The following is a 27,995-nucleotide window of genomic DNA, read 5'->3' as shown; positions in this document are numbered from 1 at the left end:
CCAATTGCTATTTTTCACGTGATCTAAGTTGCCCTGCCAGTCACCTGGGTGTAACGGACACGCCCCCTTTGCCCAACGCTAGCGGCAGCCAGTAAGTGTGTGTGTTTACATCCGGGTACCCGACGGACACGTGCTAGCAGCCTCAGCTTCTCTAAGCGCCACTTGCTGTTCCATCTCCGGACACTTGGGGGCGCCTCGAGGTAAATGTGATGAGCCTCATGAATCTGATACCCACAGAGGATTTAGTTTCCTTCCACCGGCGGGACCGAGTACCTCGCTCCGTCACCTCCGTCCCACAACGTTACCGCCTTCCTTGTGTTCCGTAACCCGCTCCTGCCCCCCTCTCCGTCCACTCCAGATTGGAGCCTGACACTTTGCAATTTAAACCTCCCCCTCCTGCCCAGGAAGCGCGAGGTGTGTGTGTGCCGCTTGGGCCCCACGTGTTACACTCTGTGATGGAGTTTGAGGAGCTGGGGATAAGGGAGGAGTGCGGCGTGTTCGGCTGTATAGCGGCGGGGAACTGGCCTACCCAACTGGATGTGCCCCACGTCATCACCCTGGGACTGGTTGGACTGCAGCACAGGTAAGGAGCAGTAGCCAATGAATGGGCAGCAGGGATGATGTGCAAAAGCTGCTGGACCCCAGGGGGATGCTGGGATATGTAGTCTGGCAACAAGTAGGGTTGTCACATTAGAATGCACGTGGATTCATGGGCAACAGGCACTTGGATTAATGAAGGTACTTGGTAGATGGGTCTGTCTCCTTATGTGGGGCCATGCTGGGAGTTGTAGTTGCTATTGCCTTTAAAGGGGAAGCTGAGATTTAGTTGTAGTTAGGGTTGCCACCTTTTCTGGAAAAAAATACCGGCCTTCCTATATATTTATCTTTAATAACATTGGGAACAGCCATCATTTTTACCGGCCAGGTGGCAACCCTAGTTGTAGTTTGAGCCCTACTCTAAGCCCTTATGTCAAGTGAGTGATGTACATGTTCAGGTATGGGGGTGCCAGACACAGACACTGGGCAAGAATGAACCATGATTGGTGGGTCACATGATCCCTAGCAGCCACTGGGATGGCTCTGTGTTCCTTTTACACGGGCCCCTCTTTTTACACAGGGTCCCTATGAGTTCTGGGTCAGTAGCTGAATGGTTGGCAGGAATATTGGCAAGTGGAGCAGAACAGAATTAGCCCATTGGGTTGAATACTCATTACTGGGGACTGGCCTGAAATGCTCCCTCACTGTATGTGTCCAACCAGCCCCCACTCTATCCTCCTCAAGTTGCAAGTGCAACAATAACCATAAATTCCTTATTGGTCACATGTGGCCTTGAATCCTCTGCCCCTGCAACTAGTTATTACCCTGCCTGACTAGACCCATACTATCTGCTTCCTTCTCCCTAGTGTGTGGAGCATTGGGTGTCTTTTTATTCTCCATTTCTAAGAGTCACAGCTAACACTACACCTAGTTGTGGTACAGATATTCTGTCCCAACGTGTCTGTTACTGGACTTCAGGCTTCCCCCCTCCTCGACCAAAGCACTGAACCCCACATATTGGGAATCAATATACTACGTCATTGATTTCAGTAGAACCATAAACACTAGGAGAGAGGGGCACACCCAACTCAATGTGAATTTGTGCATAGTTGACTGACCTCATCCATCTTAAATGTGTGGTTGATGGAGTACAGGTATGGGATCTGTTATCCGGAAACCAATTATTCAGAAAGCTCCAAATTACATTATGGCTGTCTCCCATAGACTCCTTTATAATCAAGTAATCCAAATTTTTAAAAAACATTTTTTTTTGCTGTAATAATAAAACAGTAGCTTATACTAGATCCAAACCAAGATATAATTAATTTATCCTCATTGGAAGCAAATTCAGCCTGTTGGGTTTATTTAAAGGGCATGTAAAGCCAAAAATAAAATAAGTCTAGAAATGCTGTATTTTGTATACTAAATATAAACATGAACTTACTGCACCACAAGCCTAATCAAACATGTAATTGATGTTTTCAAAGTTGGCTACAGGGGGTCACCATCTTGTAAGTTTGTTAAATATCTTTGCAAGACTAAGACTGTGCACATGCTCAGTGTGGTCTGGGCTGCTTAGGGATCATCATAAACAAAGCTGCTTGAGTTCTGCATGGCTGGGAAGTAAGGCGGGGGCTCCCTCTGCTGTTCATAAGTATGATTGTTTCCCTGCTCAGCAGTTAGGGACCATCTGACAATTCCTATCCACAGCAGTAAATTAAGGGAGAATTTCACTGCATATAGTCAGGTTTCTTATAAAAACAGTACACTTTTTTTAATTAAAGTATATTGGAGATAGGTTTATTTTTCATTAAAGAAAGTAAAAATGGGATTTTATTTTTTTGACTTTACATGTGGTGTGGTTCACCTTTGGGTTAACTTTTAATATGTTGTAGAATGGCCAATTATAGGTAACTTTTCAATTGATCATCATTATTTATGGTATTTGAATGATTTGCCTTTTTCTTCTGACTCTTTCTAACCTTCAAAGGGGTTCACTGACCCCATCTAAAACCAAATGCTCTGTAAGGATACAAACTTATTGTTATTTATTTTTTTTATTACTCATCTTTCTATTCAGGCCTTTCATATTCCTTTTCTTATTAAAGTCAGTGCATGGTTGCTAGGGTAATTTGGATCCTAGCAACCAGATGGCTGAAATTGCAAACTGGAGAGCTGCTGAAGAAAAAGCTTAACTCAAAAACCACAAATAATAAAAAATGAAAACCAGTTGTCTCAGAGTATCACTCTCTACATCCATACTAAAAGTTAGTTTAAAGGTGAATAAACCCTTTAAGGTATGAAGATCCTAATTACCGACAGATCTGGGAAACCCCATGCCCCAAGTGTCCCATACCTGTATATATATTTTTCAAATGGCATTTTCAAGTCCCGTTTCTCGCTGTTGTGTGTTCTGGAATCGGGTTTCTTGGCACATTTCTTTGCAAATAAAGTCACTAGTGCCATTGTGTTAAATGTCCATGTGCTAAAGAGGTTAAAGTTTTGACATCCATATATTCTTCTTGACCTTCTCCATTTAATTACCGTATGGCACTATAAATCATCTGGCTATGTTTAGGCACAAGCACTGACACAACTGTGGCCTTCAGGTTTGTGAATGTGCCAGGGCAAGCAGTTCTATGTCCGAGTCATTGGGCAGTACGGGCTTTAGTGGAACTTGTAGGTCTTAACCTTCTAAGGGTCAAATACTGCCCTCCTGTGCCAGGCTCTTACCCAACCCACTTATATATAACTGCCAGGATCAAAGGGGAACTATCGCAAAACCGAAAAATTAATATAAGCTTTAGCGTACTAAAATAAGAAACTTTCTAAATACAATCGATTTAAATATTCTGTACAGTTTCTGAAATAGTCAACTTTATCTTCACTATCCCTCTCTCAGCATCTGTTTCTCTTCATTCTGTCTTCATGCAGCAGTTGGGTGTCAGATATTCATTGACAGTTAAATCCAATATATCTTATAGGGGGCTCCTTTGGCCTAGAAGATGTATTAGAGCTCACTCTATTAAAATCACCAGACATCCTGTCTCTCTACATGCAGAATTTGTGCAAAAGGCAGTTATTTTGTTTGTACTGGAATCCGTTATTTGAGTGAGCTCTAATACATCTGCTATGAAAAGAAGCCTCCCTATAAGATATATTGGATATAACTGTCAATGAAAATCTGACACCCAACTGCTGCATGAAGACAGAATGAAGAGAAACGGATGCTGAGGGAGGAATAGCGAAGATAAACTTGATTATTTTAGAAACAATGCAGAATATTTATTTTTTATTTAGAAAGTTTCTTATTTCAGTTTATATTAATCTTTTTTTTGAGAGTTCCCCTTTAATATTTTAGTATTCCAGTCAAATATTTCTATTGTTAGCAAGCAGACTATGCTTGCAGCAATGTTTCTATCCCTAAAGCAGCCCTGTTACCCCCGGGAGGGGGGATGTTTTGTTTTCCATTGCACTCCATTGGATGCTGGTACCTTATGCTTGCTCAGTGCATACGGGCTCTCTACAAAGGTGCTCACTGTGGCTGCAAGATTGCCATGCAGATTGCTACACTCTACTGTGCCAACATCACTTCTCTCACCATTGTGCCAAACTTTGCACCCATTACGCTGGGCCTCTGCCATGTCTGATATAGTCTTGCCTGAAGCCACTCCAGCTCAAATTCAGATTTAGGAAACCAGGGAAACATATAAACTGAATAATATTATGTAGATGAGTGGTGTTCGACTCATACCAGCCTGCCGGCTTCTGCACGCTGCAAGACTTTTAAGTGCCATGAAACTTACAGCTTGACTGCATTGCAATTAAAGGAAACAGACTGTGCTCCACTTAAGGGCAGGGGCACACAGGCAGATTCGGGATATTTAGTCGCCTCTTCAGCGGGACGACAATCTCCCCGAGCTGCCTTCCCCCTGCCTTCTGCCTGCTATAATGAGAACGCCTGTGCCAATGCACTCGCGGCTCTTTGATTTCCAAGTCGCCCGAAGTTTCCTCATGAGGCAACTTCGGAAATTGGAGCGCCGCGAGTGCATTGATACAGGCGTTTTCTCATTATAGCAGGCGGAAGGCAGTTTGGGGCGATTGTCAACTCACAGAAGAGGCGATTAGTCGGCAGGTGACAATCTCCCCAATTCTGCCCGTGTGCCCCTGCCCTAAAGGAGAAGGAAAGGTTAAAACTAAGTGCACTTTATCAGAATGGTCTATATAAATATACCAGTAAACCCTCAAAGTAATGCTGCTCTGAGTCCTCTGTCAAAAGAAACCACATTTCTTTCCTTCTACTGTGTACTCATGGGCTTCTGTATCAGACTTCCTGTTTTCAGCTTAAACCTCCAGGGCTAGGGCTTGAGCATGCTCAGTTTGCTCCTCTCCCCTCACGGCAGTAATCTGAGCCCAGAGTTATGAGTGAGCAGGGAGAGAGAGAATTGATGTCACACCAATCTAATATGGCAGCTGCTATCCTAAACAAACAGAGATTCTAGAGCTGTTTACTCAGGTATGGTAAAGCATTCTGCAGAATAATTGTAGTGTTCTAGCTTGCACTAATGTGGCTCAGCACCCATTTCTCATGTCACTGTTTTAAAGTCTTGAATAATGGATTGTATCCTGCTGGTGGGCAGGATGGGCAGTGTTGGGCGTTTGCAATGCATAAGGCTGATAATGTATTTAATCAGACATTTTCTGTTACAGGGGACAAGAGAGTGCTGGCATTGTAACAAGTGATGGGAGCTCTGTGCCAACGTATAGAATGCACAAGGTACAAATGTTCTGTTTGCTCCTGGGTGGTCAGATCCGTGCCAGAAACACTCCTTCAGACTTTTGCAGATATTTATTTGCAATCTGAACGCTGGCAGAACAAGTGTGGGCCATTATAATGACTCCAGTGCCATTCCTTTGTTTTGTGCATCAGTCCCATTCCTGGACATAGGCTACACATGTTTATCAAAGGGTTCATAACGAGCTTGGTACAATAAGTTTTGTATTTAGCTAAGAGTGAAATAAATGCATCAGATACATTTGGATACATAGGCACAGTGAGAGTCCAGGTACTATAGGTATTGGATCCATTATCCGGAAACCCATTATCCATAAATCTCCAAATTCTGGGAAGACTCAGTTTTATTCCATTATTCAGAAAGCTTTGCATTACAGGAAGACTCTATTTTATCCAAAAAATCCACATTTTAAAGATTTTCTTTTTGCTCTGTAATAATAAAACAGTAGCTTGTAGTTGATCCAGACTAAAGGTGGCCATAGACGTAACAATTACGATCTTTCTTGCAAAAGAACTTTCCAAGAAAGATCGTTCATTTCAATACACACGTGTAGAGCTGAATCGTCAGATATACAAAGTGCTTTGCCCTCTAGAGCTTGTGACAGAGGCATCATTCTTTGGGTGGGAGAGATTTTCTGACCTTAGAGCAGACTTTGCACCTATTGCATGACCCTGTGTGTATTGTATGTCAATAGAAAATGGGTTAGGGAATTGTTTATTTCTCACATTGGGACGATAATGTGTCCTTGTAATGTCAGGGGTGAGGGGAGCATTGTTGATCAGCAAGGGTTCCAGTCACTGTTGACTGCTGGAAATTTATTGCACTTTATTTGGAATTGAAATAAAAAGACCAGCGTGGGGAATCAATTGCAGCAGCTGGCTTGCCTCCCTCTGAATTAACTTTATATAGAGTATATACAGGGATATAACTACAGAGGGGGCCCAGGGGTATAGGGGACCCCATTAGGCCCTAATTAATGAGTAATTTCAACATATATTTGTAAAAAAAATGACAACCTCTGGATATTCATAGAAAATCAGATGGCACACTCAAATGCATTTGTGGTAAAGGTTGTAGTTTTATTAAGATCCCCACAACGTTTCCGAGGCACAGCCTCCTTTCTCAAGTGCTCTCCGAAACGTTGTGGGGATCTCAATAAAACTACAACCATATAGCACAAATGCATTTGTGTGTGCCATCTGATTTTCTACGAGTATATGGACTATGGATACCAAGGATTGCAGCAAGGATCCCAGATAGAGCACCACCCAACAAAGTGAGCAGATTCTGCAATATTATATACATTATACAACCTCTGAATATGTTGGGGGCCCTAAACTTAATTTTCTTTGGGGGCCGGTAACATCTAGTTACCCCGCTGAGTGTATATACAGGTATAGGACCTGTTATAAAAATCATGTAAACCTTAAATAAACCCCATAGGCTGGATGGGTCAAGTACATGGTATTGTTTTACAGAGAGTTTTACAGAGAAAAAGGGAATCGTTTTTTTTTTAAAATTTTTTGGATAAAATAGAGTCAGTGGGAGACGGCCTTTCCATAATTCAGAGAGTTCTACATAACTGGTTTGGATCCCATACCTGTCTTACCCTCTACTGTAAAATATACAGATATTCAAAATTACAGAGGAGTTCCGTGAGCATATGAAAGACACGAGTCCCATGACACAAATGGTGACACTAAGCAGCAATTATAACGAATGGCATCAATTATGACTGTTTATAAGGATAGAGTTCATAGGATGTTCACGACTGCAAACAGTCTGGCTGGAGCAAAGGTGCGAGTGTGATATATCTGGTTTGATCTAAACTGATTTAGCAAAAAGTGTCTTTATAAAGAAGATTAAAGAAGAACATAGATTGAGTACTGTATTTGGCTTCCTAAATGTATTTTCTGTTTAACACAAGCAAATGCCAGGGGCACCAAATAGTCTTGATTTTCTATTTCTTGAGGAATTGTGTAGCAATCAATGAAATTACTGTCTAATAATATCCCTCTCCTGGTGAATTTCCTATAAAAAGAGAAAATGTAAATCCTTGAAAACAAAGTAATGTATAATTACTACGTTCATCCCAAAATTAAAGTTATGCGAATAGAAACGGCTTGTGATGTTGGGTCTGCTTGGAGAGATGACTCTTATCTGCTCACCAATTTTATTTCTAAGCAGAACAACAGTGCTTTTCCCACAAAATCCATTTTCAGCCAACTGTAACCAGTCGACCGTAATGAACAGCAGGTGGGGCTGTTTGTAAATGCAAAAGTGCTCAGAAGAGAAATTTTACATTCATTTATATTTCCTTTGATGAAACCTGGCTCAGACCACAACTGCTGCTTTTTAGCTTTTCATCTCGGCTATGATTTGTGCAAATTGGGGTTGCGCAAGAGCATAATGTCCGACTTTGTTTTTTAGGGCATGGGCTTGGTTAACCATGTGTTCAGCGAAGAGAGTCTGAAGAAACTGCACGTGAGCAATCTGGGCATTGGCCACACCAGATACTCCACCAGTGGGAATTCTGCCTTAGAAAACTGCCAGCCCTTTGTGGTTGAGACGTTACATGGAAAGATTGCTGTAGCGCATAATGGGGAGCTTGTCAATGCTGCTCAGCTCAAGCGAAAGGTAAATACAACCATCTACTGCAACCCTTTTTATAAAATTATTTGATGTTATATATTGTCTTTAACATATTCCGCAGCACTTTATAGAAATTATGCATCATTCATATCCGTCACTGCTCCGATGGAGTTTACAATGTAAGGTCCATATACTGTATACGTTCATGCAGCCAACACAAGGCTGATCTTTAGCTGGAACCTGCTGTATGTTTTTAGAGTTTGGAAAGAAACTGAAATACCCAGAGGGAACCACATTGGATTTATTTGAAAAATTACCTGTCACAGCCAATCAGCAGGTAACATTTACTTGTCAACTCTGTGTTGCCAAGGTATTATTGCACCTGGGTAAACTTCATACCTTTCGTTACATATCAGATGTAGACTCAGAGTCGGACTGAAGCCTTGGGGGGCCCACCGGGGCTGCAAATGAAGGGCCCTCCTGCCAGTCCCTGGGGTCCCCTCTCGACCTCCAGTTCCTGGGCCTGCCACGCGCATGCGCAAACACATCACACCACACGTATGCACAAGCTCCGCAGTACAGGTTCAGCTCTTTATGGGGCAGCCGGGGGAGCAGGTCTGGGCTGACGGGGGCCCACCAGGTTTTTTCCCAGTGTCCACCTGGCCCAGTCCGACCCTGTGTAGACTCTATTCAAATAATGCCCTAGTGCAGCAAGAATTTTGGATTGACTTTTGTGGACTTTGCCAAATCCAAAAAATCCTCTTGATTTAATGTATCCCTATTTTTTCTTTTTTCTATCAAGGCCTTTTCTTCGATATCTTCAGCTGTTTTTCATACCATTATCTGGTTGTGGTTTTCGCAAATAGGTAAAATGCTGAACTGAAAGTCCCACTGCCATACTAAACACTCATTTTTGTGTGAAATTTCATTTGGATTTTTTTTTCCCTCCCAGATAAGGCTCCAAGGTTCAGTTTCATCTGCAGATGTTGAAACTCCAGCACACACATTGTCCTGGGGTACAACCTTCATGCACTTAATCGCAGTGAGACCTTTGATAAAAGCCAGTGAGCATATAAATATTTTGTAATTAAACGGTGCTTTGGATTAATTGTGATTATCTCCCACCAGGAATGTTCTTTAAAGGGGTGGGAAAAAAAAAGAAACCTTAGTCATTTTGTATTGTATCCACACTTTCTATTGTTGCCTATGGAGAATTTATGCCTCTAAGGGCAAGTGGGAAATATTTACCAAACAGCAATAAAAATGTTCCTATACTTTATCCTTTATAACTACAGTTTCTTACTTTGTTAGACGTTTCTGTATTCAAGTGCTTGTATTTATATACTAATTTAGCTTTTACATACTGTAGCTGTGCCCCAAGCTTGGAACGCCTTTTTCCTCCACTATAACAACTGCAGGGAGGGATGACCTCATGCTGGGGTGCAACACTCTCTGTATAAACTATTCCCCCCTATTGTTTTCTTTCCTGCTCAGTTGCTTGTAGGCTTTTAAGGTATGGTTCCCCATTTTTAGTGTGTTATAGAATCACTAATTCAGAGCAACTTGTCAGTTGGCCTTTATTTTTTTCTTTCTTTACAGTTTAGCAATTATTTGTAGTGATGAGTGAACTTTTTCGCCAGGCATGGATTTACTACGAATTTCTGCATTTCACCATCTGCAAAAATCTTTTGCGAAACTGTGGCAAAAATCAGCCTCGAAAAAATTTGCAGAGACAAAAAAGTCGCCATAAGAGAAAACTCCCCATTGATTTTAATGCATTTGGAGAGAGAAAAAAATTGTTGCATGTAAATTTTGCTGCTCATTGACTTCGATGCGTTTCGCAAATTTTTCACAGATTTGCTCATCACTATTATTTGCCTCCTTCTTCTGACTTCTTTCAAGTTTTCCAATAGGGATCACTGACCCCATCTAAAAGCAGATGCTCTGTAAAGCTACAAATGTATCAATATTGTTACTTTTTTTTACTTTTCTTTCTATTCAGGCCTCTCATGCATGGTTGCTAGGGTAATTTTGACCCCAACAACCAGATTGCAGAAATTTAAAACCGAAGAGCTGCTGAATAAAAAGTTAAATAACTCAAAAACCACAAATAATAAAAAATGAAAACCAACTGCAAATTGTCTCAGAATATCACTCTCTACATCATACTAAAAGTTAATTTAAAGGTGAACAACCCCTGTAATGTAACTCAAGCAAAGGTGGCAAATTTCTGATCAATGGTGTGAAATCTGTATGTTGCAGTACATATGCTGTCCTCATGAAAATAATGCATCAATAATTATGTTCTGTTTCTGTAATAATCCGGTTATCTTTTTCTGTTCTCTCAGTCTCTGCTTATGCAGCTCTGTGTCGGAGTTGGTTGTTTTGAAAGAGCGCTTATATACATTGTCTAGACAAAGGGATTGCACACCAATCTGTTTGACCTGTTTTCTAGAATCTGATTCCGACTCCTACATATAGAGAGACAGATTGCATAGATGTGGATAGTTAAAAGTAATATAATTATTTCAGAAATGGCACATAATTGATCATTTTTACAATGTTCCTTGTTCTCAGGAGAAGTTCATTTTAGTTCCCCTTTAAATTTTGCATAAGGAGGAGAATAGTGGCCTGGCATAAGGAATTAAGCATTAAAAGCTGTCAATGAATGCATTTCAGCCAATCTACTTTAGCTGTTAGTACCTGTAGAACACTCGAATAGATGATCCCCTTCAGCCAGTGATTTTCACTCTTAACACTGACCCCAGTAGGGGGAGTCATTGATAACTGGCATAGATTAAATATTTCTGTAGTGTCTGTACTGTTATGAAATGTAAGTAGGTCCTTAAAAAATAAATGTTCATTTCCTGTAATAATAATAATCATTTGGGGCTGCACTGAGAACTCTTCCTAACATTTCTACTGTTTTTAGTAAGGTTCACTTAACTTTTGCTTAGTCTCAGGGCACAGATATTTTATGAAGTTCATTTGAAGACCATCAAGCTAATGTTATACATTGAGATATAGGCCTGAAATCACCTCTTCGTATAAGGAAAACTGCTGGTACAGTGCAGTTCCCCACCTTGAGCATTTTCAAGGAATACACTGGATCTTAGATCTGAATGGGACTGGGTTTGTTTAGGTTTGCAGATATCAGTGCTGTTGGTAAAGGCTATAATACAGTAAAATAAACCATTTTTACAATAGAGAGAATAGAAACAACTGGGTTGTTTATTTGGGTCATCCCCCTTTTACTTGTACTGATCCTTTAATGTGATATAAGCTCAAGGCATTTATTAAAAGTAAATGCTGAATTTACCTTTTTTGTTTCCCTTTATATTTAATGAATTCCTGATGTTTTGCAAATTAAAACAGAGTAGCAATTGACATTCTCTTGAATGAGAGGAATAGTCCCTGAAAAGTTTTGTTCCATATCCAGATTCAGCAACCTGAGTTGGGGCCCGAGTCCTGCAGCGGCTCCATGTTATTTCATCCAAAAAATACCTGTTGACGTTCTTGTGGCTGAGAAGATGGTTTATAAATAGTAGGGATGCACCGAATCCGGGATTTGGTCAGGATTCTGCCTTTCTCAGCAGGATTCGGATTTGGCCGAATCCTTCTCCCTGGCCGAACCGAATCCTAATTTATATATGCAAATCAGGGGCGGGGAGGGAAATCGCATGACATTTTTTCTCAAAACAAAGAAGTAAACATTTTTTTCCCTTTGCATATGCAAATTAGGATTCGGATTGGTATTCAGTCGAATCTTTCACAAAGGATTCGGGAGTTCGGCCGAATCCAAAATAGTGGATTCAGTGCATCCCTACTAAATATTGTCATTAAATTCAGTCAAACAACTTTCCTCTTAAAGGGGTTGTTCACCTTCCAAACACTTTTTTCAGTTCAGAAATAAAGACTTTTTTTTTCAATTGCTTTCCATCTTTTATTTTTTACCGGTTTCCAAAAACTTAAGTTAAAAGTTTCATGTTCCTGTCTCTGGTTGGTCTGGCAGCTCAGTGATCCAGGAGCATCGGAACTGTTACAATTTGCTACATTTAATTGCTACAATTAGTTCATACAATTAGTTAATACATTTCTCAGCAGTATTTGTGGAATATTAGCAACTATTGTATCAATTCTAACAGCTGCCTTTAATGAAACTCAAGAATTCTGCTCAGCAGGGACAAAGATAACAAATGTATCAACTAAATATATCAATTTAGAACAGTTTAAGAGTCGGCGACCCCCCTGAGCTGCTTTAGAAGGTGAAAAATGAAACTTTACACTTCAATTTTAGAAAAATGGTCGAAAATAGAAAGTGATAAAAAGTCTTTATTTCTGGTGACCAATCTGAAAGCAACTGAACTGAAAAAAAAGTTTTTGAAGGGGAACAACCTCTTTAACATCTGGGGGAATATAATAAATAAGTCTATATTGTGTAATGCATAATACAGTGGTGTGAAAAACTATTTGCCCCCTTCCTGATTTCTTATTCTTTTGCATGTTTGTCACACAAAATGTTTCTGATCATCAAACACATTTAACTATTAGTCAAAGATAACACAAGTAAACACAAAATGCAGTTTTTAAATGAGGGTTTTTATTATTTAGGGAGAAAAGAAATCTAAACCTGTGTGAAAAAGTAATTGCCCCCTGAACCTAATAACTGGTTGGGCCACCCTTAGCAGCAATAACTGCAATCAAGCGTTTGCGATAACTTGCAACGAGTCTTTTACAGCGCTCTGGAGGAATTTTGGCCCACTCATCTTTGCAGAATTGTTGTAATTCAGCTTTATTTGAGGGTTTTCTAGCATGAACCGCCTTTTTAAGGTCATGCCACAACATCTCAATAGGATTCAGGTCAGGACTTTGACTAGGCCACTCCAAAGTCTTCATTTTGTTTTTCTTCAGCCATTCAGAGGTGGATTTGCTGGTGTGTTTTGGGTCATTGTCCTGCTGCAGCACCCAAGATCGCTTCAGCTTGAGTTGACGAACAGATGGCCGGACATTCTCCTTCAGGATTTTTTGGTAGACCGTAGAATTCATGGTTCCATCTATCACAGCATGTCTTCCAGGTCCTGAAGCAGCAAAACAACCCCAGACCATCACACTACCACCACCATATTTTACTGTTGGTATGATGTTCTTTTTCTGAAATGCTGTGTTACTTTTACGCCAGATGTAACGGGACGCGCACCTTCCAAAAAGTTCAACTTTTGTCTCGTCGGTCCACAAGGTATTTTCCCAAAAGTCTTGGCAATCATTGAGATGTGTTTTAGCAAAATTGAGACGAGCCTTAATGTTCTTTTTGCTTAAAAGTGGTTTGCGCCTTGGAAATCTGCCATGCAGGCCGTTTTTGCCCAGTCTCTTTCTTATGGTGGAGTCGTGAACACTGATCTTAATTGAGGCAAGTGAGGCCTGCAGTTCTTTAGATGTTGTCCTGGGGTCTTTTGTGGCCTCTCGGATGAGTTGTCTCTGCGCTCTTGGGGTAATTTTGGTCGGCCGGCCACTCCTGGGAAGGTTCACCACTGTTCCATGTTTTTGCCATTGGTGGATAATGGCGTTCACTGTGGTTCGCTGGAGTCCCAAAGCTTTAGAAATGGCTTTATAACCTTTGAAATTGAACTCAGGTGTGATAAACCACAGTTAAGTTATTTTTTAACAAGGGGGGCAATCACTTTTTCACACAGGCCCATGTAGATTTGGAGTTTTTTTTTCTCCCTTAATAACGTAAACCTTCATTTAAAAACTGCATTTTGTGTTCAATTATGTTATCTTTGACTAATAGTTAATGGTTTTTTGATGAGCAGAAACATTTAAATGTGACAAACATGCAAAAGAAAAAGAAATCAGGAAGGGGGCAAATAGTTTTTCACACCACTGTAGTCACGTTTGTGATTTGTACATCAAACCCCTAAGTGTTACCTTTTGATTGGTTGCTATAGGCTACTAGAACTGTAGCAAAACAACAATTGTTTGTGTAATACTTAAATATTGCCATTTATTTGACATTGTCTGCACTCCAGGGTCTGACTCGTGAAGCAATGTTGCAAGCCAGCTGATAAAGAGGCCTGAGAAGAACCGACTCCTACTACATTGTTTTAAGGGACAGGCCCAGAAAACAGAAAGGGATAAGCAGATACTGCTTTAAGTATCTAAGAGACTAAGGAGAGTGTTCCCTAAATTTCAGTCTCTCCCTTGCTCTCAGTGATTTATGGCAATGTTAATAATGAACTATACTAGTGTTTCTGAAGCAAACACAGCAGTTTTACCAGTGCAGGGCAACACTACATGATATTTTCATTACTTTAAAACACTTTCATTTTTTGGTGTTACCGTTCCTTTAATCATGTCTCTTTCTCCGAACAGGTCATGCGGCACGGTGTGGGCCTCTCCACCAGTTCAGACAGTGAGTTGATCACCCAATTGCTGGCCTTCACTCCTCCACTGGAAGAAGATCACACTGCTGATTGGATAGCACGGTACAAATTCATTCTCTACTAGCCAATGGCATGCCTAGTAGTATTGTTTTATGTACTGTACATTAATAAAATGCTTTAACAATTGTATGTTTTTACAGCATTTTTTACTTTACTACACATTAGTCTGGCATTTTTATTTATGTGAAGAATATGTAAACCATTAAAAAAAATGAATGTACTTAAACTTGTTTTAGAGGTAAACTATCCCTTTTAATTGTGATGAGTAATAAGAATTTATAAACATTGTGGTCATAATACTCTACTGAAATTCTGCTTTCAGTATTAGAAACTTAATGAACGAGACACCAACGTCTTACTCCCTGCTTGTCATGCATGATGATGTCATATACGCTATACGCGATCCGTATGGGAACCGACCTCTCTGCATTGGGCGCCTCATCCCCGTCAATAATGAAGGAAGAGGTAAGAATGCCATGGGGTAGGTATAGCAAAGGTTGTGGTTTTTTTCTGCTTGATATCTGCTACAAATTATGTTTTTTGCCCTGTTTATGGTGGCATTCATATTTTACTTACACTTCTGTATCCCTGTCTCTCATTTGTGCTTCCCAAGCAGAGCTATTTTATCTACATAGAGCACAAATACTCTAGGCATAAGAAGGGGAGTGGTATTATACTTGTTTAGATGCTCTTCATTAATGAGTACAGAATTCTACCCAGCAGCAACCCCTTATATAGACTTGCACAGACCCTGCATTGTGGAGAAGGAGTAGGGTACCTGGCGCTTATTATACTGCACATCTCCTTCCCACTGCTAACCATTTCCTTGAGTAATGTTCTAACACAGCATCTTGTTTTCATAGAAGTGTTTAACAAATTCCATATTATCTCTTCTGTTAATTTTAGCTCACCCCCCCCCAATTCCCATAATATAATCTAATCACCAAACATATCCTGCAGTTCTGTTCTTTTCAGCAATGCTATGACAAGGTTCCATCCAAGGGTAAGGCCACACTGGGCCTTTTTGGCGAGATTTGGTCGCCTGGCGACTAAATGCCTCGTCTTTGCGGCGACCAATCTCCACAAACGCCTTCCCTGACTCTGCGCCAGCTAAAATGAAAAACGCCGGCGCTAATCACATGCGGCGATTCATTTTCCAAAGTCGCCCGAAGTTTCCTCCTGAGGAAACTTCGGGCGACTTTGGAAAACGAATCGCCGCATGTGATTAGCGCCAGCGTTTTTTCTTTTTAGCCGGTGCAGAGTCAGGGAAGGCGTCTGGGGATTAGTCGCCAGGCGACCAAATCTTCCCAAAACTACCCAGTGTGGCCTTACCCTAAGGCTGTGTGCCAGTTACTAATCTCTCTGTTCTAGGGCTTTGTATAATAATGGGCTGTTATGACTGGGCATCACTTTTTGGCACTGCCAACCCCGCAATGTTTGGGTGCTTTCATTTTGTTTGAGCAGATTTGTATCCTGCTGGGACCTGTAAGATAAAAATTCAAGGGCTTAATAGTCATTTGATAACAATATACAGTTACCCTGCACTAGTAAAATCCGTGTGCTTGCTTCAGAGGATCTTGTGTTATTTATTAAAGCAGTTTTGTTGCAGTGCAGGGTGTTATGCTGGGCTGTTTTAAGGGCAATGACACACACAGCGACTGCTTGTTGCAGACTACAAAATAGACAATACTGATAACTGTGATTTAGCAGATACCCTGCCATAGACAATATTGAGAATTCTATTTTCTGGCATTTAGTAGCTTCCATATGTCATAGGCCTTATAGTGTCTATACATCTAAAACATTTTTTTAAAATATAAGTTTATATATATCTTGTGTGTGTGTGTCCTCATTCTGCACATTTAGGGGACAATTTGTGACTGAAGTGTATAGTCATCTGTGTGTGTGTGATCATGATGCCTTAGAAAAAATAATATTTGACCAGAAAACCTCTGGAGCTGAATGAATAAACTGACTAGTGAATAATATGCAAGAGCTGTGTTGGTTTATTCATCGCATTCTGTGTAAGTAAAGAGGAAATCTGTCTCTGCCACAGTTAAAGTATTCGGTTGTCTGGTGAAGAAATAACCAACGCAGTTTATTGTGGTTTTTTTTAATTACTATAGGAAATGTATGTCAGTCTTCCATTCTGAGTGTTTTATAAGTTCATTTAAAAGTGAACCACCCCTTTACATAGTTAAATTGGGTTGAAAAAAGACCAGAGTCCAAATGAAACCCAGCATCCATACACACACTGACCCCTCCATACACTCACATTAACTATATATACTCATACACTAACTATGATTCCAGATGTTGCTGAACAGCTCTCTCCCCTTTTTTCCCAAAATATAATCAGTAGCTAATGCATGTTTCGGGAGTTGTAGTCTAACCGTATCCATAAGAGGCAGGGCCCTATAGCAGGGGTTTATGGAAAGTACAGCTGATGAGCCAATGATATTTCATGTCAGAGTTTTACCAAGGATGCTGATCAGCACTTGAGCGTGCCCAATAAGCACCTATAACAACTCAAAGCAGACGAAGAGATTGGTAGAGTGATTCATGCATTAAATGGAAAGCTTATGCACAAGTTCACTATATTATTTGCCTGATCTGAGGGCCCGTGTGGGACTTTTGGGGTCACATTCTGTACTAACTACCGAGCCTTCATTGATTTCCTCAGTGGCTGATTTCTCTTGCCTAATTGGGGGACACAGGCACCATGGGGATGAAGATCCTGCAGCTTGGAAAAGGACACTAACTTGTTAACTTTTGACTCCTCCTCCTGCTCTGGGCTTCATCCCCTGCCTCCTCCTCCTATATCCAGTTTCTTTTAGTGTCCTCAGAGGAGAAGACACAGAAAAACTTGTGGCTGGAGCAATTTATCTAGGACCACGGTTATGATCATGCCACAGATGGGGGCCATTGATCATTTTCACGCGCCCCCCCAGCTGTTTTAGGTTCCAACCTAAAAAGAAAAGATCCTGTGCCCAACAGCCTTTCCGCTCTACGGAGGTCTGCAGGCTAGCTCCCCTCATTCCCTGTGACTGCGTTTCCGCTCTACGGAGGTCTGAACCAGTCTTGCTATTCACATTAATTAATTGTTTCCTTGTGTTTAGCAAGATATATATATATTTTTTTATATCTACAGGGATTTCCAAGTTCCATGGGCACTCAAAGGCTGGATGGACTGGGTGAGTATATCTATGTCACCTGTGTCCGCCTCTCCCCCCTCCTAAGGGCCCAACTCACAGGCGCGCTCCCTAAGTCACACAGCGCTCGTCACTCAGCGCCATTCTCAGGCGCGCACTTCCGGTTCTCTCTGTCTCCTGGGCGCCATGCGGCGGTGATACGCATACTGGTCACTGGCGCCAAAACGAGCGGAACAACGCACTTCCGGTTGTTCGCTTCGCAGCCGGCAACCTCCAGCGCGCTTCAGCTCTCCCGCGACTGCTCTCCTGTCGCCCACACCAGAGAGACACCGGACCCCTCACTTTGAGAGACAACCTTTCAGGCGAGTACTCGATACACTGCTCCTATGCGCATTAGGCTGCCTGTACTTTTATGCTGACATATGTGACTTAGGGAGCTGGGAATAATCAATATTTCCCTTCTCTATTGCAGGCTCTATTCCAAAGGCCCTGCGCCAGGTTATCCCCTGCCCCTCCTTTTATCTTTATATAAGGAGTTTTCAGGCTGTATTGCCACCAGGATATGGCAGACAAAACAGAGGAGCCCAGGACCTCAAAGTCCTCAGCACCTTCTCGCAAGGCTGCACAAGTGTCTTACCTTGCATGTGCAGTGTGCAACACCAAATTTCAGAGTGTTTCGTCTGAATCTGTGTGCGCAGCGTGTAGACACCCTCCCTCACCACCTGTCGCAAACACAGCCAGCACTGCCAGCACTTCAGACACCGATTTGGTCCGTGCTCTCTCTATCTCACTTGCTGGACTACAAAATTTATCCCGCATTCCTGAGACTTTAGACAAGGTTCTAGAAAGACTGTCTAATCCTACTAGGTCACAGGACAATAGACCTACTGCCTCTAAACGATCCGTTATCTCGCCCCCAGATTCCCCTGGGGAACAGTTTAGCCCCTCTGATGAGGAGGGACAAATTCCTTCGGGCGACGATTCAGAGGATCAGCCTGACCCAGATCAGGACACTCCCAGAACCCAAAGGGAGGTAGAGGGACTTATACAGGCAGTACTTACAACGCTCAATATCGAAGACACAAATTCGACTGTAGAGCCAGCCAAGAACATCTTTAAGAGGCAAAAGAAAGCCACTTACATCTTCCCAGCATATGAGCAATTAGAGGAAATTGTCAAATCTCAATGGAAAACCCCTGATCACAGAGTGCAAATCTCCAGGCGTTTTTCCCAAACCTATCCTTTCCCACAAGATTGCATTGATCTCTGGTCATCCCCTCCGGCGGTTGATCCACCAGTTTCCAGACTTTCCAAGGCCACCACTATCCCTGTGGCAGACGCAGCGTCATTCAAGGATCCAATTGACAAGCGTCTAGAAGGATTCTGCAAGGCAACCTTTACAGCTTCCGGTATGGCTTTCAGACCAATATTTGCTATAGCCTGGGTAGCCAAGGCTATGGAAGTTTGGGTTGAACAGACAGCACAACTTATTGGGTCCGATGACCCCTCTACTGACGCCCTCTTATCACAAATAGCAGACGCCACTTCCTATATCTGTGACGCTTCACTAGATGCTGCTAAACTGGTGGCTAAGGCATCAGCTCAATCGATAGCCGCCCGAAGATTCCTTTGGTTGAAGTCATGGTCAGCTGATTTGACATCCAAGCGATCACTCGTTAGCCTCCCCTTCCTGGGCAAACAGCTCTTTGGGGCCGAGTTAGACAAGATCATCTCACAAGCCACTGGCGGTAAGAGTACCTTGCTCCCTCAAACTAGAGCGAAGAGAGCAACTTTCAAGAGAAGACCGTTTTTTCGGCCCTTTCGCCAGGGACAGCGGACGAAGTCTCAAGCGGACAAGTCCACCTCCAATTTTCGCCAACGCTACCAGCACAAGCAAGGAGCCCACTGGTCGTCTTCAAAGGGACAGGCCAAGCCCTCCCAGGACAAATCCGCCACAGCATGAAGGCGTACCCACCCTCGGAGGGACCCCTCTGGGCGGCCGTCTAATGTCCTTTCGAGAGGTGTGGAAAGACCAAATACGGGACCTCTGGGTCATTCAAGTTGTGTCTCAGGGTCTCCTCATAGACTTTGTTCATCGTCCTCCCCGCAGATTTTTCATATCCCGACTGCCCCTAGATGTTCCCAGAAGGCAAAAGTTCCTCTCAGTAATCCAAAACCTCTGTTCGGCAGGAACTATTCAACCAGTGCCTCCAGGGGAAAGAGGATGGGGATACTATTCCAACCTTTTTATGGTCCCCAAAAAGGACGGTTCCCTGAGACCGGTTTTGGACTTAAAGGACCTCAACCCCTTTGTGAGAAAGCTCCATTTCAAAATGGAATCCATACAGTCGGTTTTGGCATCCATGGAGGAAAACGAATTCATGTCAGTCATAGACGTCAAGGACGCCTACCTCCATATCCCGATTCACCCGAATCATCACAGATTCCTCAGGTTTTATGTCAACGGCTCTCATTGGCAGTTCGTGGCGCTGCCATTCGGTCTATCGTCCGCTCCCAGGACCTTCACCAAGGTGATGGCAGCAGCACTAGAACAGCTCAGGATCAGGGGCATCACAGTTATTCCCTACCTGGACGACCTCCTGGTCAAGGGTCCGTCTGCGGCGATTGCCCAGTCACACACTTCTCAGACACTCAAGGCTCTGGAGACCCTGGGTTGGGTCATCAACTACAAGAAGTCACATCTCTGCCCGACTCAGACCATAGAATACCTGGGGCTGATTCTAGACTCCCAACGAGCGACGGTCTTCCTTCCACAGGAGAAGGCCAAAGTCTTACGGACGCGCATACAGACTCTCAGATCAATCTCCCCGGTCCCTCTTCGCACGGCCATGCGAACACTGGGTACAATGGTCGCCTCATTTCCGGCCATCCCATATGCCCAATTCCACACCAGGCCTCTCCAACACCTGATTCTCAGGCATCAACGGAGGGATCGACGGCACTTGGACCGCCTGATCGTGATCCCGGTGCAGGTTCAGAAGTCCCTTCTCTGGTGGACCCACCCTCTCCGTTTCACGCAGGGAAGGCCCTTTCCCAACCACACTTGGACGGTGGTCACGACAGACGCAAGCCTAACAGGGTGGGGCGGAGTTCTAGGCCAAAGAACAGCCCAGGGCTGTTGGAGCCAAGAGGAGAGACTTCTCCAGATCAACTTATTGGAACTAAGAGCCATCCTGTACTCACTGCAACAATTCTCGCCATTCCTTCGGGGCAAGGCAGTGAGGATTCAGTCGGACAACGTGACCGCTGTGGCCTACGTGAACCACCAAGGGGGCACTCGCAGTCCCGCGTCCTTACTGGAGGCAGCCAAGATTCTGACTTGGGCAGAAGACAACATTCCAGAGCTCTCCGCGGTACACATACCAGGGGTCGACAACTGGCTCGCAGACTACCTGAGCAGAGAAACTCTGGATCAGGGCGAGTGGAGTCTCAACCAGGAGGTTTTCCAACTGATCGTGGACAGGTGGGGTCTTCCAGAGGTGGATCTCATGGCATCCAGATGCAACCGGAAGGTTCAGAACTTCGTTGCCAGAAGCATAGACCCGTTAGCTCTCGCGGTAGACGCTCTGGTGATTCCATGGAACTTCGCCATGGCCTACGCATTCCCTCCACTAGCTCTGCTTCCGAGACTCATCAAGAAGATAAAGAGAGAGGGAACACGGACCATCCTTGTGGCACCCTACTGGCCAAGACGGGCTTGGTTCGCCGACGTGGTGGACCTGTCCATCGACGTCCCATTTCATCTCCCGGCAAGGGAGGACCTGCTAACACAAGGGCCCGTCAAACACCCGAATTCTCCTCGCTGGGCTTTAACGGCGTGGCTCTTGAAACCTTAGTCCTTCGAAGATCGGGGGTCCCCACGGCAGCCATTCCAACCTTGCTGCGGGCACGTAAGCCAGTATCCGCGAAGGTCTATCATAGAGTGTGGAGGACCTTCATCGGCTGGTGCGAACAAGGAGACGTAGATCCACAGAGGGCCTCTGAGAGTGACATTCTTTCCTTCCTCCAAGATGGGCTCAACAAGGGCTTGGCGCTGAGCTCTCTGAAGGTGCAGGTGTCGGCCCTTTCCATTCTCTTTCAGAAAAGATTTGCCTTACGGAGCCATATCAAGACTTTTTTACAAGGAGCGACTAGAATCGTGCCTCCCTATCGATGTCCAGTTCCCCCATGGGATCTCAATTTGGTTCTCTCCGTCCTTCAGGAGGACCCTTATGAACCTATTGCGGTCATTCCGCTAGCCACTCTTACCGAAAAGGTTGTTTTCCTACTGGCAATCACGTCTGCACGTAGAGTTTCGGAACTGGCTGCACTCTCTTGCAGGTCCCCGTTCACCATCATCCACAAGGACAAGGTCGTTCTTCGTCCCACGCCTGACTTCCTCCCCAAGGTTGTCTCAGAGTTTCACCTCAACCAGGACTTGATAGTTCCTTCGCTATGTCCGGAGCCCCGGAACCCCTTGGAGACCAAGCTAAACAAGTTGGATGTGGTTCGAGCAATCAGGGCATACTTAGATGCAACACAAGGGATGAGGAGGTCTGACTCTCTTTTTGTTCTCCCGAGTGGCCCCAAGAAGGGCACGAAAGCTTCCAAGGCAACGATAGCTAAGTGGATCAGATCCACCATCATCAGAGCATACTCCGTGAAGGGCAAGGAGCCTCCACTTCAAGTTAGAGCTCACTCAACACGAGCCTTGAGCACGTCTTGGGCAATTCGTCATCAAGCGTCTGTTGAGCAAGTCTGCAGAGCAGCTACATGGGCATCTCCGCATACCTTCACGCGCTTCTATAGGCTGCACACACAGGCCTCAGCCAAAGCCAGCTTCGGGAGGAAGGTGTTACAGGCTGTCATTACCTGATCATCTTTGGGGTTACAGTGTCCCGCCCTCAGGGGTTGCTTTGGGACATCCCCATGGTGCCTGTGTCCCCCAATTAGGCAAGAGAAAGAGAGATTTTTGTACTTACCGTTAAATCTTTTTCTCTTGTCCTATATTGGGGGACACAGGCCTTCCCGCCCTGTTGTTTACTACTGTGCAATGTATTGCGTTTGTGTATAGTTACTCCGTTTTGGGAGTCCTTGTTTTGAGGGTTCTGAGGGGGTTGAGGACTCCTTCTCTGTTTTGGGTTGCTTATCTTATACTCCTCTTCGGTTGAAACTGGATATAGGAGGAGGAGGCAGGGGATGAAGCCCAGAGCAGGAGGAGGAGTCAAAAGTTAACAAGTTAGTGTCCTTTTCCAAGCTGCAGGATCTTCATCCCCATGGTGCCTGTGTCCCCCAATATAGGACAAGAGAAAAAGATTTAACGGTAAGTACAAAAATCTCTCTTTTCTTTGGTCTGGATAAACTGTGGGACCCTTATAGTGTATACTATCTCTGCTCATCTCATTTTGCATATGAGGGGGAAATTAGAATTATCATTTATTTATATAATGCTGACATTTAACACTTACTTGTTTGTCTCTTGTTTCAGGAAAGCGCTCGGCAGAGACTGAGGGCTGGGTGGTGTCATCCGAATCCTGCAGCTTTTTATCCATCGGTGCTGAGTAAGTGATTTATCCAGAGCTCTGACCAAGAAGTAGCCGCACACAACAATCCTAGATGAATTTGTGTGTGTGTGTGTATTTGGCTGCAAAGGATTGTGGCCACACTTGCCCTATGTACTGGCCAAAATATAATAACACTGTGACCTATGTTGCTTACAACCATATCAATTATACAGTGTGGATTTTCGCCGTTGCTAGAGGCAATATCCATACAATATCATCATGGACATGCAATATCCATACACTGTGCATAGGGGGTAAGCCCCAATTGGCCTGCAGTCTCTGTCTTATTATGTCTGTGGAAGTACAGAGTTCTGCTCCTGTTACAGTGCAGAAAAATTTGCACTTGATTTGTGTCCATATGGAAATTTAAAATTATGAGGTTATTCTCCTCTATTACTTCCAATATACAGAAAAAACAACAGGCCAATGATCTATATGCAAATTCTACTTAAAGGAAAACTATACCCCCAAAATTTAATATTTAAGCAACAGTTTATATCATATTAAGTGACATATTAAAGAATCTTACCAAACTGGAATATATATTTAAGTAAATATTGCCCTTTTACATCTCTTGCCTTGAACCACCATTTTGTGATGGTCTGTGTGTTGCCTCAGAGATCACCTGACCAGAAATACTTCAACTCTAACTGTAACAGGAAGCAAAAGACACAACTCTGTCTGTTAATTGTAACCTAACATGTATGGTTTGTTTGTGTGCACCGTGAATCCTACGATCTCATTGGGGGGCCCTTATTTTTTAAAATGTCAATTTTCTATTTAGGATTACCCAATGGCACATACTGTTAAAAAGTATATTATTATGAAAATGGTTTATTTACATGAAGCAGGGTTTTACATATGAGCTGTTTTATGTAATATCTTTTTATAGAGACCTACATTGTTTGGGGGGTATAGTTTTCCTTTAACAAATACATATGCAGAGATGGAGCATCCATAATTCTTGACAGTTGAGAGGTATGCAGCCACTGAATAAGAATAAAGCTGAGTGAGTGAGCTGAGGTTGCCAACTGGTTACTACTAATAAAAGCAGCTCTTCTGTGTGTAACCCCTAATGGTCTAACCTTCCACCTGGAATCTCTGTTGGTAAATGTGTGACTGTTTCCATCAGCCTGTGCATGCAATAATGGATGCCTGCAGGGCCTGCCCAATATTCTGGTTGTTGGTCTGAATATAGAATTAACTGGTGCATGTAATGGCCTGGTTATGGCTATTTGGTAAGATAATTAAATGGCTGGATCTGCTAGCGTATAGCTTTTAAGCAGGGTTTTCTCTGAGTCCCTAAACCTGTCAAACTTAATTCTAAACACCCCTGGTTAGTCTTTGGGGCCACAGCCTGATTAGGCATTCCCTGATTAGACAATAATAATGAAAAGAAGAGCAAATAGAGTTGATCTAAATTCATTCAATCTGTCAGCAGGAAAGGAAACCTTAAAGGGATACTGTCATGGGAAATTTTTTTTCTTTTCATAACGCATCAGTTAATAGTGCTGCTCCAGCAGAATTCCGCACTGAAATCCATTTCTCAAAAGAGCAAACTGATTTTTTTTAAATTTAATTTTGAAATCTTACATGGGGCTAGACATATTGTCAGTTTCCAAGCTGCCTCCAGTCATGTGACTTGTGCTGTGATAAACATCAGTCACTCTTTACTGCTGTACTGCAAGTTGGAATAATATCACCCCTCACCCCCCCCAGCAGCCTAACAACAGAACAATGGGAAGGTAACCAGATAGCAGCTCCCTAATACAAGATAACAGCTGCCTGGTAGATCTAAGAACAGCACTCAGTAGTAGCACTCAGTAGTAGTAAAATCCAGGTCCCACAGAGATACATTGTTACATTGAGTAGGAGAAACAACAGCCTGCCAGAAAGCAGTTCCATCATAATTTGGAAATAAAAACTACATCATAAAAATCATGACCGAATCTCTTTAAGTAGTACAATAGTATATTGCTGGTGTAGGGAGGATGGAGTATAACAGTGGAATAGGTCAGTGATCCCCAACCAGTAGCTCGTGAGCAACCAGGCCCGGATTTGTGGAAAGGCCACCTAGGCCCGGGCCTAGGGTGGCAGGAATTTAGGGGGCGGCATGCTGTCCAACCACACCCATATTGGTTCAAAAACACCGGGGATGCACAGGAGATACAATAATTTTTTAAATTTCCCATGCACCAATCCTAATTGCTCTGGTCCAGATGATGAAAAATTGTGTGAATAAAGGGGAGGGGACAGGGGTGCAGAACATCAGTGGGCCTAGGGGTGCCCACTATGTAAATCCGGCCCTGTGAGCAACATGTTGCTCCCCAATCCCTTGGATGTTGCTCCCAGTGGCTTCAAAGCAGGTGCTTGTTTTTCAATTCCAGGCTTGGAGGAAACTTTTGGTTGCATAAAAAAACAGTTGCATTGCCAAATAGAGCTTTCTGTAGGCTTCTAGTCCACATAGGGGCTACCAAATAGCCAATCACAGCCCTTTGTTGGCATCCTCAGGAACTATTTTCATGTTTATGTTGCTCCCCAACCCTTCTTACATTTGAATGTGGCTCACAGGTGAAAAAGGTTGGGGATCCCTGGAATAGGTAATACTAAGCAGGTGCAGAAATCTATGGGGCTTGTTCTCATCCATAGCTGTGTTCATAATGGCATGTATGTGTTTTTTGCAGGTATTATCGGGAAGTCCTGCCAGGAGAAATAGTAAAGATTTCACGGGATGGAGTTCAGACCCTGGATATTGTGCCAAGAACAAATGGAGACCCATCTGCCTTTTGCATCTTTGAATATGTTTATTTTGCCCGACCTGATTCAATATTTGAAGGTCTGTATATTACAGAATTGGGCACATTAGGGTGCAGTCTGCATTAGGATTGCCATTTTCCTGCTCTATTTTATACCCATGTTGGTTCTTCATGATGCTGCTTTTTAACCCTCTGCATGCCAGCTTGTTGTAGATCATGCCGCACACTGGGGCTTATTCATAAACACTGGGCAAATTTGCCCCGGGCAGTAACTCATGGCAACCAATCACATGCTTGCATCCATTGTTGAAAAAGGCAGTCACTGATTGGTTGCTATAGGATGGTGCCCATGGGCAACTTTACCCAGTGTTTATAAATGAGTTTTAATTTGTCAAAAGTACAATTGCGGCATAGATAGAGTGCTATGGTTCTATTATGCTGAGGCTGTAGATTTAGCAGTGGGTGGCGTTAAAAATGGTAAACCGGTTTGGTTAACCAGCAGTGGATTGCCAGTACTTGCTTTAGACCACTATCAGTGAGCCTGTCCCCTTACTGATTCCACAGGGCAAATGGTTTACTCTGTGAGACGGAGATGTGGGCAGCAGCTGGCTATAGAAGCTCCAGTAGAAGCCGATCTGGTCAGCACTGTGCCAGAATCTGCAACTCCGGCAGCGTTGGGCTATGCAGAAAAGGTATCTCACTTTATTACTACATGTAGTTCGGGGAAGGAACTTGTTTCTTTGATACTTCCCATGCAAAGGATAAATGGTCTTAAATGGTACTTTTTGTGTTTCATTCTTTAATAATGAAAACATCTCTCTGTCCTTTTTCAATTTGCAGTGTGGTCTTCAGTATGTGGAGGTTCTGTGTAAGAACCGCTACGTAGGGCGAACCTTTATTCAGCCCAACATGAGGTTACGGCAGCTTGGAGTGGCTAAGAAATTTGGAGTCCTTTCCGATAACTTCGTTGGCAAACGAGTGGTTCTAATTGATGATTCCATTGTGAGAGGCAATACTATCTCGCCTATCATTAAACTTCTCAGGGACTCTGGAGCCAAAGAGGTGAGATGTTCATTTTACACGTCTCTATTAATATGAGGAATAATGTTTTGTGTTTAACAACAATATCCTTGTGATCAGAACAAAATCCTCAAAAGGGCCCAAACATTTGACCAATCCAAGACAATTTCTGCACCATGAATAACAGGGATATTAGAATTGAATAACTTATTGTAAGGACATCACCTGGTAGATCAGGAAATGTATTTTAATTTTGTCTTCTTTACAGGTTCATGTACGAGTAGCATCACCACCTATAAAATACCCTTGTTATATGGGAATAAACATTCCTACAAAAGAGGAGCTGATCGCAAACAAACCAGAGTTCAACGACTTAGCTGGTTATATTGGTAAGCAAATGTTCAATTATCCAGTGCTGAATAAGATGTATGGGATGAAGGCTTCAGTATTCTGCTGTTCAGGGCTGTTCTGCATGGATTCACATTGTTTAAACTTATTTGTTATGTTTCTCAAGGTGCAGACAGTGTTGTTTACCTCTCAGTGGAGGGACTTACGTCGGCAGTCCGGGAGGGTATCAAGGCCTTCAAGGATGAGCAGAATGGAATAAACGGCAAAACAAGATCAACGTCTCATGGTCACTGCACAGCCTGTTTGACAGGAGAATATCCAGTGGAGCTGGAGTGGTGAGGCCATTTCTTTGAGCCTCGTCAGGTCACAGATTCATTGCAGGACCTCTGATGGACAGCTGCTACCAAAACTGCCACTTGCAAATGTCTTCCACGTTTCCCCTGGACTGCAGCCTTTTCTGACTTTCTGGGTTGTTGAGGCCGACTTGTTTACAAATGAGACATGTAAATGACTGTACTCGCTTTTTCTATCGCTCTTTTATTTTGTGCTAGAGCAACTGTGTGTAAATAGTCAATTTCTTAACCACGTATGGGCATTCTTCTTTTTAACGGATGGTTGCTACAAGAAGGACTAGGAGTGGGCCGACACCACAAAAAATGAACTTTATCAAGATTGACTTGCACTATATTAAAGGTAAAGCAAACCCTGTTTCCAAATCAAGGTTTAGATTCTCTGTAGCTCATATAAGGCAATACATTCTGAAACACTGTACAGTAAATGGGTGTATACA

The 27,995-nt window shown here is 43.1% G+C and overlaps 1 protein-coding gene across 2 annotated transcripts; it reads left to right on the top strand.

Moving 5' to 3' along the window:
- The first annotated feature begins 41 nt into the window (after positions 1-41).
- ppat.S (phosphoribosyl pyrophosphate amidotransferase S homeolog) lies at positions 42-27,995 on the top strand. Of its 2 annotated transcripts, XM_018243153.2 has the most exons (11): positions 42-583; positions 5,248-5,314; positions 7,764-7,970; positions 14,295-14,407; positions 14,688-14,830; positions 23,006-23,078; positions 25,766-25,917; positions 26,402-26,529; positions 26,678-26,899; positions 27,126-27,246; positions 27,372-27,995. In XM_018243153.2, the coding sequence occupies exons 1-11, from the start codon at positions 456-458 to the stop codon at positions 27,542-27,544; spliced, it is 1,527 nt and encodes a 508-aa protein (XP_018098642.1). In that variant the 5' UTR covers positions 42-455; the 3' UTR covers positions 27,545-27,995. The 2 variants fall into 2 exon arrangements, with proteins under 2 accessions (XP_018098642.1, XP_041435416.1); XM_041579482.1 differs by lacking the exon at positions 5,248-5,314 and having other exon boundaries at positions 447-583.

The sequence above is a fragment of the Xenopus laevis genome, chromosome 1S (genome assembly GCF_017654675.1).
Source record: "Xenopus laevis strain J_2021 chromosome 1S, Xenopus_laevis_v10.1, whole genome shotgun sequence".
In the NCBI taxonomy this organism is placed as follows: domain Eukaryota; kingdom Metazoa; phylum Chordata; class Amphibia; order Anura; family Pipidae; genus Xenopus; species Xenopus laevis.
Note: the sequence above shows the minus strand (reverse complement) of the source record. Positions and strands in the feature narration are given on the sequence as shown.

Excerpts from the sequence above, each read along its gene's own strand:
- ppat.S (XM_018243153.2), top strand. The coding sequence starts at position 456 with ATGGAGTTTGAGGAGCTGGGGATAAGGGAGGAGTGCGGCGTGTTCGGC. Across the intron at positions 7,971-14,294 it reads CTGCTCAGCTCAAGCGAAAG|GTCATGCGGCACGGTGTGGG; the intron begins GTAAATACAACC and ends TTCTCCGAACAG. Across the intron at positions 25,918-26,401 it reads ACCTGATTCAATATTTGAAG|GGCAAATGGTTTACTCTGTG; the intron begins GTCTGTATATTA and ends CTGATTCCACAG.